Consider the following 13,862-nt stretch of genomic DNA (forward strand, 5'->3'; position numbering starts at 1 on the left):
TGTATTGTGTCACGTCAGCTGCAAACAGTGAGAGTTTCATGTTGATGTTTGGCAGAAACCAACAGAATTCTGTAAAGCAATTATCTTTCGATTAAAAATAAGAACTCTGGATAAATAATTTTGGCTAGAATGGTCTTATTTTTAACAAATGAGAAGAAACAAGTAAACTCTAACCAAATCTAAGTGAACAAATGATAAAAATTAAATTTATTTTAATTGAATTTGCTTTCCATATGTATACTTTTAATTAAAGTCATATTTCATTATAATTACTGTGTCAATATCACTGAGCTTGGTTTATTTGCTTGAAAATTTACTGTTGACAGTGTTAAATCTATCCTTAGTCTCTTTAAAAAGGTGGGGAGGGCAGAGGAATGAGACATATTGATCTGATACTCATTTATCAGGTGTTTTTTGAAAATGGTTTTTAGGATCCAAAAAATATTTACTCTCCTTTCTTCTATTCTTGGAAAACTTCATATGAAAACCATTTAGAATCTGTACAATTTTGAATTTTTAGAACTTGAAAATTTCTTTCCCAAAAGCATTAGTTTCTATAATGAAGTTTTTATGTGAAATTTCTCCCTACTCCAAAAGTAACTTTTTTAAGTATGCTAACTTTGTTGCTGGAAATATGGTAACAACTTTATTCTTCAAAATATTACAAGTGATGAAGATAAGCCAATACTGAGAGGGAGAAAAGCTTTTATTTTTACTGAATTAAAAATATTTTTTAAACATTTTTAAATGAATAGAAAAGCCTAAGAACTATGAAAGTATGTATTTTTCTTAAGTCCTTTACATTGGAATTAATGTAGTTTGTTACATAAAGTGAAGTAAAACAAAAATAATTTTTATCACTAATAAGGAATGAGAGTCTGATTGGGTCTAAAAAATAACCTAAAAAAAAGACAATTTCTTGCACTGTTCAAAGTTTCTTTTGCAAATTAGATGTGAGTCTAGAAACTTTAAAAGAAATTGAAATACCTATGTTTAATAAATACTGAATTTAGAAGTGAACGCGAAAAGTTGATGAACAAATCTTTTAAAACTTAAGAGATTTGCTACTTCAGGTACATTCATTCCTTTGACAAGTCATAAAGAAAACTTGGTTTTTAGCTCTCTCTTTTTCAATAAGAAGGGAAACCTATTTGAGACCATTGAATGAATCCACGTACATACATTGGCCATTTAAAAAGGAAATTTATATTTATTGGTCTGTTCATATATACTTATGTACTACAGTAGATTGTTTTAGGAAACTTGTGCTTAACCAGTTCCTAATTACAAATATACAGAATATCAAAGTTGTCAGAGTTCAGGAGACAAGTAACGTAATCCATGTCCCCATGAGTTTTTTTTTTTTCAGTCTGCATCGTTCATCCCACACAACCAAAGGTATATTTTACTTACAAGATCAGTATGGGAAGTTAACCGCCCTCCTCTCTTCCTTGTAGATCTCTTTAAGGAAGTGGCGGGGCCCACAGAGATGTGCGACCAGAGGCAGCTGGGCCTGTTACTGCACGATGCGATCCAGATCCCTCGGCAGCTGGGGGAGGTAGCAGCTTTCGGGGGCAGTAATATTGAGCCCAGCGTTCGCAGCTGCTTCCAACAGGTAAACGTTTCTGAAAGATCGTTGGTGTGTAGAGTGTGTGGGGAATGGTACTGAGGATGTTCTGAGAAATGAAACAGGGGTCTTGGGCTGAAACCAGGTGGTGGAAGATGCTGGATACCATCCCAGGAAGTGTATATTTTAGTTCTTAAAGCACATTTAATTCAAGATTCAGCAACCCATTCAAGGAGACTCACTGTCCCTCAATGATAAAACCTCAAATCTTGACCGTGCACCACTAGATTGTTATGATTAGGCCTTGCCTTTGCCCCGACCTTATCTTGTACCGCTGATCCCCTTGCTGTCTGTTGTCCAGTCATGCTGTTTTAATCCCTTCATTCTGGTGCTGATCTCTTTGGACATGTGCCCTCTGTTCAGAATGTTCTTTACCGTCTACCCACAAACTCTCTTCTCATTGCTAATCCTTCTTCCTTCTTTAGATCGTCCCTTAAATCTCACATCCTCTGAAAAACTTCTGACTCCTTCAGATGAAGCTGTGTGTGCCTGCTATATTCACCTGAATCTCCTCTGCCTTCTTCGCATGCTCATTAAAATTGATAATTACATACTGAATTATATAATTATCTGTTTAGTGATTTAGTGGATTATTCTTCTGTATAAACCCAAGATCCATGAGGGCTTCCCTGGTGGTTCACTGATAGAGAATCTACTTGCCAGTGCCAGAGACACAGGTTTGATCCCTGGATCAGCGAAGATCCCCTGGAGAAGGAAATCGCAACTCATTTCAGGATTCTAGCCTAGAAAAATCCATGAACAGATAAGCCTGGCGGGCTACAGTCCATGGGATCTCAAAGTGTCAGACGCAACTTAGCAAATGAACAACAAACCTCCATGAACAAGAGCTGTTTCTGTCTTTTCACTGTTGTATCATTATCTACAGTGTCATGAACATCATAGCTACTTAATAGTTGTTTATTAAATAAATGAATAAAATTGCCCTGAGCTCCTATAGGCAAGATTTTTTAAAAATATTAAGATGTTGTTGAAATTGCATTGTTTCCTTTGAGACATATGTACAAAAGGAGAATGATGTATATTCTCCTTTATATAAAATTTTATACTGATTTAAGTTACTGTTATTAAACAGGAAAAGCATGTTTGTTTCTTTTTGATGCTTACTGTATAGAAAAGCATTTTAGGAATCTTACTACTGATGTTATGCATATGCATAAACTATAAGCCTGTAGATATTTTTCCATGGCATATCCAATGATTTGTCACTGCTGAGGGAAAAATGCCTACACCATCTCTTTAAGAAGAATTGATGTTATGGGTTATTACATTTTATAATGGCCCTGTTTGTTGTTTTAAAGATAACAAAAAATACCAAATGAAAATTCTAAATATGATTCTCGTATGTGCTGGTTCATAGAATGACCTTGACAACAGCAGGAGATAGATGTTAGTACAAATTAAACTTTGCACATGTGAAAATTACTTAGTCTTAGGATTTAAAAAGACACCAAGACATTTCAAACAATTTATCACAATACATTTGGAAATCCTGCAAAATATATTCACGGTAATGTGCTCCTGGTGTGATGTTATACCAGGACTGAAAAATAACAGAGGGATAACAGTTTTTGGGGGTCATGGATTCATTTATATGAAGTAAAATTTATAAAAATGACTGAAAAAAAATTTATATAAATATATGATAGCAGTTTCTTCTACAGAAAAAGGAAAGTGAATGCTGTGGGGAGAGTGGCAAGTAAAAATTAGGTCTTCAGCTTAATCTGTAATGTTTTGTTTCTATCACATAAAACCAATCAGAGAATTATAAGAAAAACTGGCAAACTGTAGAAATAACAGCTTTTATTTAGCATTTACAATGGCTTTCAAGTTTGGGAACTTATCAGTGAGTCTTTACTTTCTCAGTGTTTGCAGTCTTAGATGAATGAGTTTTATAGTTTTAAAGTATCTATGTGAAGAGCAGCTAGAATTGTATGAGTTTTGAGTTTTTTTTTTTTTTAAATCTGGGTCTATTAAGATATTGAGGGGTTTTTTCTTCTTTGTATATGACAATTTCTTCTTTTTCTCTTTTCCAATTCTAAAATTTTTTTCCTTGATGAACGTTAAATATTTTTTGATTTAAGTGACTTGGAAAGGGTTCTATAATTCTCCTGTTACTTCTATACAGATTTTCAGAAGAGTTTGAAGCAGCAACAGTTGCTGCAATTTAAATGGAGACATTTTCTTCACTTTTAACATACTTGTTTCTTGCCCAGAATAACAACAAGCCAGAGATAAGTGTGAAAGAGTTTATAGATTGGATGCGTCTGGAGCCACAGTCCATGGTCTGGCTGCCGGTTCTACATCGAGTGGCAGCAGCTGAGACGGCAAAACATCAGGCTAAATGCAACATCTGTAAAGAATGTCCAATTGTTGGATTCAGGTAGGGTGATCCATTATCAGTGGTGTCAGGAGGCTCTTTTTCTGTTCCATTTGTGTAGTTTCAGTGTTTGTCCATTATTCCTTCCCACTTGTTCCCATTTGTGGGGGTTTGCCTCCTAAAGAAATGGTATGCTTGATATGTACCATCTATCTGAAAATAGCATTCCCTCAAATAGCCAGCACACGAAGCTTTTTCTTTTATTTTATAGTTCTTATTTATACTATTTGGCTCCAGAACCAGAGATCTTTCTGAATTCCTATTTACATAGGTCAGAGAAGTGTTCATGCATAATATTTTGCATGAGTCTTTATGTATATATGACCCTGATGGAATTTGGTGATGTTCTAAGACCTTTAAGATCAAACTTGGTAAACAAGAAGTAGCATTTAAATACTAACTGAGAAGTAATCAGATTACTTCATGTTACTTCTGCCAAGTTTGACATGATGGAGATTAAGCCAACTTTCACACCAGGAGTCTTTGTCAGGGAATTTTGAGATTCATTTTTTATTGATGGTAAAGGTGATATTTTAAATTTTGATGTGTCAAGCTAATAAACATAACTCTTTTCTTTGTCATTTTGCATTCACATCCAAACATTATAGAAAATCTTTTGACATGGATGTTTGTCATCTCTTTATATTGAAACAGATGAAAATATGATCTAGAGATTTCAACTACAAAAATTTGCCTTCTCCCCTCACTTAGGAGATGGTTTCCTTAATTTCATTTGTGAAATTCAAGATTCTTTCTGTCCTAATTTGGAGCTAAAAAACAACATCAGCAAATTCTACATTTCTGGCCAATATAACTTTTATTTTCATTGTGATTCAGATGAGTAAAATTCCTTACCACACGTGTTTTAGACTATATAATAAGTTTACAAATCAAAGAATTTTCTTTTCTTCTCTCTAGGTATAGAAGCCTGAAGCATTTTAACTATGATGTTTGCCAGAGTTGCTTTTTTTCGGGTCGTACAGCAAAAGGTCACAAATTGCATTACCCAATGGTGGAATATTGTATACCTGTGAGTACTAAACCATTGTTTGCTTTTTTTTTAAGTACTGCTTTTTCATTAATTAGTATCTAAAATTATTCAGTTTTAATATTGTCTGAAAAAAAGTCCTTTTCAAAATTGCTTAACCTTATTTTTTTGTTGTTTTCTTTTAGGCAAATACATCTGTGTTGAAATTTTTAGCACAGAATAATTATAGTTTTTTTCAGAAAAATTAACTTATTAAATTTTATTTACATCTATGTTTTTGATTTTGAGCTTAACATTCTTGGTAGCAAACTCTTTTAAGAGCTTACACTGACCTACATTGAAAACGATACTGTGATGAGAAGTTGTTTTCTTAGACATATTTAAAACAGTTTACATGACTAAACATTGTATTTACATTAACAAAATGTAGAAAACTGGAGAACGTAAAAAAGTCATAAATCTAGCTGGTGAATAAACTACCTTGCAATCTCCTTCTATATCTCTGATTTTAAGATTTTATTTATTTTCATATTTCTGTAATTTTGATACTGCTTTTTTCACTGAACATCTTATATAGTAAGTATTCCCACATATTGTCATGCAGTATAATTTTCCTAGTTACAGAATATGGGAGTGAATTATTATAATTTATTTTACCATTCCATTAGGTTTCAACCTTTAGTTTATTTTCAATTTTCTGATATTATAAGCAACACTCATAAATATCATTGTGAAAATAACTTTCCATATATTACATAAATTACATTTCTATAGAATAAAGCACTTAGAAGTAGATGATCTGAGTCAGTGGCCAAAATACTTCATGTCTAGTTATTTTCCAGAAGAAGTTTATACAGCTTTACATTGGGCTCCCCTGGTGGCTCAGATAGTAAAGAATCTGCCTGCAGCATGGGAGGCCCACGTTCAATTCCTAGGTTGAGAAGATCTCCTGGAGAAAGGCATGGCAGCCCACTCCGGTATTCTTGCCTGGAGAATCCCATGGTAGAGGAGCCTGGTGGGTCCATGGAGTCACTAAGAGTCAGACACAACTGAGCATCTAATCCTTTCACCACTTTACATTGTTATAACACTTTGTTAATGCTTCACTGGTATTGGATACTGATTTCTGTTGTTCCTTTGATCTAAGATATTTTTTTTCGGACGTAATCTTCTTTTCCTGTCAATAACTATTTCTCAGCTTCTTTCCAAATAGTGAACCAAAATTTATTCATAGAGTTGTACATTTTCTTTGGCTTAGGGAATTGAGTTACTTTTGGGGTCATAAATTGACAGAAAGGCAGCAATACTTATAAAATATATACACATAAATCTCACTCACATTCTTAGGTATCTTATGTCAGATAAATAGGTACCATATACGTGGAGAAAAAAACCTCTAGAATGTTGCTGAATTATAATAGATGGAATGCAGTGCATAGGAACTTTAGGAAAAAAATGCCAAGAAAATCTATGAAGCACCATTTATTATTATGATTAGCATGCTCATTCACTCAACAAATAAATATTGAGGACTTGCCATGTGTCAGATGCTATTTTTAGCTCTGATAATTCATCAGTGTACTCCCAAGATAGACAAGATCACTGACTCTCCTACTCCTTTCTGTTCAGGAGGAGGAGATATGTGACAGAGAACAAGGAAACAAATAAATGAGATCATTACAGATTGCAGTAAGTGCCTCGAAAGAAGGAAATGGATAATAAGGTAGAAGATTAGAGGAGACACTTTAGATGAAGAAATCACAGACGGTCTTTTGGAGAAATTAGCGTTTTAGTTGAGCCAGAAGGATGAGAAAGAATTGGATATGTAAATAGCTGGTATCAAAAGGTATTTTGGAAAGAGGTTGGCATGACTGGAGCATAGAAGAAAATGGAGTATATTATTGCCCAAGGGGAGTGTGGTAGGTAGCACTGGCTATTTGAAGTGCCCAGAGCAAAGTAAACATGTGGGGCCCCTTGCTAAAAATTTGCTAAGACTTTCAAGATGGTAACAGTAGAGCATTAAGCCAAGCTCAGGGAGACTCTGACTGAGTGTGAACCCCTTTGTAGCTGCACAGGTCACACCGCCGCAGACCTGGCCCTGGGGTTGGGAAGGAGGTGAGAACAAAAAGACTAGGAACAGAAAAAAACTCTGTGAGTTTCACAAAGAGTGAATTTCTCCCTTCACAAAAGAGAGAATGAGAAAGGTAAGAGATGAGGTTAAAGAGAAATGCAGTTATCAGCCTGTGCAGACCCCTGCTGGTCACTACAAGGTGTCTGGATTGGGGTGAAATACATATTGAAGGACTTACCTGGTGGCTTAGCTGGTAAAGAATCCACCTGCAGTGCAGGAGACCCCAGTTCGATTCCTGGGTTGGGAAGATCTGCTGAAGAAGGGATAGGCTACCCAACCTAGTATTCTTGGGTTTCCTTTGTGGCTAAGATGGTAAAGAATCTGCCTGCAATGTGGGAGACCTGGGTTCAATCCCTAGGTTGGGAAGATCCCCGGAGGAGGGCATGACAACCTACTCCAGGATTCTTGCCTGGCGAATTCCATGAACAGAGTAGTCTGGAGGGCTACAGTCCATAGGATCACAAAGAGTTGGACATGGCTGAAGCAACTAAGCACAGCACAGCACATATAGTGAACTTTGCATAATTACAGCTAGAAATTTTGGAAACTGATTATAAAGAACTAATATCAACATGGGAAAAATCATAAAGTAAATATACATTAAAGATGTATAAAAGTGACTACACATTTTCAGATGTATGAAGTCGGTAGACAGCATTTTGAAAAGCAGAGACGTTCCTTTGCTAACAAAGATCTGTATAGTCAAAGATGTAGTTTTTCCTGTAGTCACGTATAGATGTGAGAGTTGGACCATAAAGAAGGCTGAGCATGCTTTTGAACTGTAGTGTTGGAGAAGACTCTTGAGAGTCCCTTCGATGGCAAGAAAATCAAACCGATCAATCCTAAAGGAAATCAGTCCTGAGTATTCATTGGAAGCACTGATGCTGAAGCTGAAGCTCCAGTACTTGGCCACCTGATGCAAAGAGCTGACTCATTATAAAAGACCCTGATGCTGGGAAAGAATGAAGGCAGGAGGAGAAGGGGATGAGAGAGGATGATATGGTTGGATGGCATCAACTCAATGGACGTGAATTTGATCAAGTTCCAGGTGATGGTGAAGGACAGGGAAGCCTGGGTTGCTATAGTCCATGGGGTTGCAAAGAGTTGGTCGCCACTGATTGACTGAACAACAACAAAGTCAGTAAGGCTTCCCCAGTGGCTCGGCAGTAAAGAATCTGCCTGCCAACACAGGAGACCCAGGTTCCATCTCTGGGTTGGAATGATCCCCTGGAGAAGGAGATGGCAACCCCCTCTGGTATTCTTGCCTGGAGAATCCCATTGACAGAGGATCCTGGTGGGCTACAGTCCATGGAGTCACAAAAGAGTCAGACATGACTTAGAGACTAAACAACAACAATGAATTCAGTAAACGTGTTTAAAATTACTATTTTTCTTGGCCTTCATAATGATTCATAGTAATAATTCATAATGATTTTGAGAAACACCTACAATTTAAAATCTATGGCTCTTCAACATCAATCTGTGGTCAGTGGGGTGAGCTTGAGAACCACGGATACACTGATGAATTTTACTCTCTGGCTATCATTTTAGGATAAAATCTAAGTTACCCAAAGCTCTTCTTGTTACCTAGTCTTTGCAAAATCACCGTTATTATGGCTAAGAGTACAGCTTACCCTGCATTGTATAGGATGGCTTCCTTTTTGAAGATGTGTTCTAGGAGGGTTTTTTGCCCCTTTCTGAAGTTTGCGTAGCAATATTAATCAGCACCCTACTCATCATTCACCTCTTAGGGCAGGTTATTTTCTGCATTTGACCCCACAACTTTTGATAAAATGACTAAAAAAAAAAATATATATATATATATATATATAAATTGAGTCTTTAAAAGACATACTATTAAATTCAAATAGTAATGAATTATTTGATTTAACTGCTTTCTAAAATTTCTTTTTCTTTCAGTGAGCTTTATTCATTTTTGGTATATTTATCTTTTATCCAGTGTTCCGTCAACTCATCTAATCTCTGCCTTATAAAATGAACTCAAATGTGAATTTTTCAATACAGTCATAGTAAGCACCACTTAAATGTTAAATGGATTAGACCTTTCTGTATAAATCCTGATGTTGGCATTTCTTATAGTGCATCTCTGCTTATGGTTAGGAAAATGCCCTAGTCATATTACTGACTTGATTTCTTTCCCATTCAAGTTTCTTTTTCAGCTGAATCTGAATGTTTCTGTTGGTAAAAAGCTTTCCAAAGCTTATAAGCCTTATTTTAAACCCTCAAAGCTCAAAAAATATTTTTTTCAAATGTATCTTGAAAAAATACTGTATTATATTGTCTTTAGATGTAGAATGACTAATAGTGTATGAATTAACTACCCTAATTTATGAACATATTTTATGAAATTGATAGTAAAGCATTTATCTACAGAAATGAAATAGAATTTTTCTTTTGCTAGGAAATGACTTTTTAAAACTCTTATTTCCTCTCCACCATTCTATAATCCAGATTTGTACATTTAAAGTTCTTTCATGAGGCCCAAAAAGAGTTCATCTAAAACAGACAGTATGACATAAACTATATTTAATGCTTGTTACCATTATCTCTCCATTCATTTGAAAATCCCACTTTTTCATGAAAACAGCATGACTCTTATTTTGTGTGAGAAATCTTCCCAAATTTTTTTGCCTTTGCTCAATGAAACAGGTCATTCTGTGGTTTTGACCACTAGCCCCTGCTTTACCGTTTGGTATTTGATTCTGTGTTATCTTGCATTGCTTTCTCTGTTGGTGTTTTTGCCCTTTCAACTATCTTTTTCACTCCTTGGGACAAGAATGATTCATACTTTTCCTAATATGCATGGTTAATTCTGGCACACAAAAACTGAATGTGCTCATACCTGATATTATATATACTATTTATAGAGTATTAAAGCTGGAAAGAGTCTAAGAAAATACCTAACTCATCCTCATTTTTAAAAAAGACTAAGTCTTAGAGAAAGTAAGTGATTTGTTTAAAGTCAGTGACATGGATTTAGTGATTTATCTACATTTGAGAAATATATATACAGTTTAGGAGAAGACAATGGCAACCCACTCCAGTACTCTCACCTGGAAAATCCCATGGATGAAGGAGCCTGGTAGGCTGCAGTCCATGGGGTTGCTAAGAGTCAGACATGACTGAGCGACTTTACTTTTTAGGCTGAGGCTAAGGGAGAAATGGCACAGACCTGCTTTATTCTTGTTCTTTGATTGTATAGTCCGGGATGGAAAGGATTGTAGGGGAGATGGTATTGTGATGGGAGCGTCAACATTCACTGAAAGAGAAAGGTTGAAATTGCAGTTATGAACAAGATGTAAGGGAATGTGTTCATAAGTAAAACACAGAATCCACACTAACAGCTAAAAGGGAAAAAATAAATAAAAGATTAATAGAGGCTGTGTGCATCTGTGGACGGTGGCCTGATCCACATTGGGAAAGTGAATAGAGTGCTTACTCATTGGTAAATACAGACATCAGGAACTGAAGCAGTAGCCCAGATAGGAAGATGTTTTGAAAGTCATGTTAGCTCAGGGAGAAGGGATGAGATATTTGTAAAACTTTATTTCTAGCAAAGTCAGAAACATCAGCTACTTCCAGCATTCAAATTGTTGGGAGTGAAATCAAGGCAAAATTCTCATTTACATGCTGGGTTTGGACAGGACTAGTTTGTTCTGATAGTCATGTTGAGCTCCTGATGAGAAGAGAGGAAGATCGGTAACAGTCTATTAAAAGTTAGCAACACTTCGAACAGACTTGTATTGCATTTTTTTAGAAAGTATATGTTACTTTTAAAGAAACAGGTTCAAGAATGTTCTTCTCACTATTGGTTAACATATGGGGAAAATTAAATTTCATATTTTCAGTGTTTTTAGAGGTATGGAAAAATCAGTTTCCTACTGAAAAAAACAGAAAAAGTTTTATTTTTAAAGCTAAAAGTGAAATCACTCTTTTCTTTACAAACAATATGTCACTGGCAAGAAACAAAAAGAACAAAGGAAAAAAACTAGAAAGAGTTGTTTGGTCGACCCCTCCCTACTACTGCCAACATCAATGTATTCGTAGGACTATAAACATCAAATATAGAACATGCAGATTCATTCTTTGGAAAGCTCTCCACTGAGTTAGTGTAGTTTGTTCCTGGCAGTCTTACTTCTTCAGATGAGACTTGGGATGTTGCCAATATGCTAAAAACACAGCATCATTGCTTTCTCTGGCCTCAGCATCCTAAGTGGTTTTTTAGTTCTTGCCCAGTCTACATTGTTATCCCAGTAAGTTGAGTGTGTTTAGATCGCGTTGTTCACCTTTAAGGTGACATTTGAACAAAATCTATTGTTTGGATGACTCATTTACCCTACTTATTCTTGACTCCTTGATGATTTTTTTAATGCTAATATTTTAGTTTCATATTTTTCCATTAGAACTGAGAAAGCTCTGAAGCTTGTCTTACTAATTTTATCCTACCTATAAAATTCAGTGTATCTGAATTTCAACTTGTTGAAATCATTGAAACTTAAAGCAAAACTGAGAGGTTGTTTTTCATTTTTTAAAAAACTATTGGAATGTCTTTAAGATTAGCCCTATGATAATGCAATGTACTTTTTACACTTTGCATCTGTCATTTGAGATTATTTACTATGTATTTAAGAAGTAAATGTTGCTAATGAGAATCTTGTTCAACAGTGGTTTTTGTACTTGTGCATGACCTAAATAGTATTAAATTATTCTATTCAGGTGCCAAAGATCATATTGTTTCTTATGTAACCTTGATTTTCCTCCTTATTCTAGCCTGTCTTCCTCTGCCAATAACTTATGCATATATGTAGTTAAGTTAAAAATATGATGTTGGGAGTATTTGGTAAAGAATTAGATAATACTGCTGTCCTGAGTTATGAATTGACCAAAGAAATTTTTAGAAGATTTAAAATGAATATAGTTTTATTTTCTGAAATAGAATTCAAGAGTTAAAAATCATCTCATGCTGCCAGCTTACACAGGAGTTTTGAGGGTTTGGGTTGAGAGTTACTGCAGGCTACCTTTTATAATTCAGCAACACATTTTAAATAATTGATTTGTACTAGTTGGTAGGGACCAAGTCAAGAACTAATTACTTGTTATTATCCAAATAAGTTTTCATTATTATCTCACTGCTACTTAATAGCAGCATAGTAGTGAAAGAAAACATAAGTACCCACTTGTCTATGTAGGTTCAATTTTAAAATGTTTGTCACAGTGACTCACCTTCGTTAGATTTCCAAAAATGACAGTTTGAATGACAGTCCTTGTTTGAATATTTGAGTTCTTACATAATTGTTACAAATTAATCCAGAAGGATTGGGGGGAGATGGTGGTAGCAGTGGCTTCAGAGTTTTTCAATCTATTTGCCTTTGCCATTTTCTTCCCGTTAGTAAAGTAGTTACATAAAAAGAGACACAGCAGATACACAGCAATACCGAACCTCTGAATAATATTTACAACAAAACTAGGTAGTGAGATATCCCCAAAATAAATCTAGGTGGTAACAAGCCATACCAGTCACAAAACTTGCAAGATATTGTTGGAGAGGAAAAAAATGTACCTCTTCCTTTTCTAGATTCTTCTGGCTGGTCTAATAATTAAATTGACCTGAGACAGATTAACAGGAGAAAATCTAATGTTAATTTTGTGCATATGAGAGACTCAAAGACATGACAAAGCAGGCAGCTTCTGTACCTTTAAGACGAGCAAACACCAGCAGAATAACGTTGTGAAGAACTGATAATGCAGAGAAATTTAGGCTTGGGTACCAATTAGTGAAGCATCTAAGCAGATGGTTTACACAGCTTTCTCGACCTTGAAGTCCCTCTTTCCATGATAAGGTGTCTCTGTCCCTCCTGGTGCAGGGAGACTACTTTTTACATGGGAGATGATTTCCTGCTTTCAGGGGGACAAAGAGGAGGGCCAGAGTGTTCTTCTAGTACTGGCTGTTTTCAAGTAACTTTAACAATTGATTGGTATGCCCCTTTGTCGTATTTGGGGTGATAGAACTCAGGAAAAAATTAGAAATAAAAGAAAAATAATTTTGAAAGTTAAAGCTAATTAATTTTAGTCTTAATAAACAGAGCACATAAATACCATTAAAAAACAAATAGAAGGTGAATAAGAGGCGAACTTTGAAGCTCAAAGAAAAGTTAATAGAGACACAGAGGTAGAGAACAAACGTAAGGAAAGAAGCGGGGGTGGGGGGGGGAGGGTAGTGGAAGGGGTTGAACTGGGAGATTGGGATTGATACATATACACTGCTGATACTGTGCATAAAACATAACTAATGAGAATATACTGTATAGAAAAAAAAAAAAACCTCAAAGAGAAGTAAAGAAAGCAACATAAAGGATCAAGAAAAATGACAACTATTGAAGATAGTCATAAAAGAAAAGAAAAAATGGAAAATATGGACAATATGAGTCCATGAAGAAAAAACCCAAAGTAGAACAAATGCCAGAAAATAAGGAGAACTAATCAGTTCTACTTTCAAAATTATTTTTTAGGGAAAAATCTTTCCACTCTCCAAAAAAAAAGAAAAAGTGAATCTCTCTGCTGAAAGAGTATATTAATGCCTGAGCTCTCCAACACTATGGAATATCCTGGTAAAATGACTGGTCTTTGAAGTAAAACAGAGTCTTTTGGTCATTTAAACAAAAAGAAACACTGAATTAGAAAAGAGAGAAAATTAAAT

The 13,862-nt window shown here is 35.2% G+C and overlaps 1 protein-coding gene across 1 annotated transcript in view; it reads left to right on the forward strand.

Moving 5' to 3' along the window:
* Positions 1 to 13,862, forward strand: part of UTRN (utrophin) — a 543,338-nt gene that overhangs the window by 489,753 nt on the left and 39,723 nt on the right. Inside the window, exons 62-64 of the mRNA XM_052646047.1 lie at positions 1,458 to 1,615; positions 3,862 to 4,028; positions 4,944 to 5,055. Coding sequence (XP_052502007.1) covers positions 1,458 to 1,615; positions 3,862 to 4,028; positions 4,944 to 5,055 — 437 coding nt within the window. The remainder of the gene's footprint in view (positions 1 to 1,457; positions 1,616 to 3,861; positions 4,029 to 4,943; positions 5,056 to 13,862) is intronic.

The sequence above is a fragment of the Budorcas taxicolor genome, chromosome 9, assembly GCF_023091745.1.
Source record: "Budorcas taxicolor isolate Tak-1 chromosome 9, Takin1.1, whole genome shotgun sequence".
Lineage (NCBI taxonomy): Eukaryota > Metazoa > Chordata > Mammalia > Artiodactyla > Bovidae > Budorcas > Budorcas taxicolor.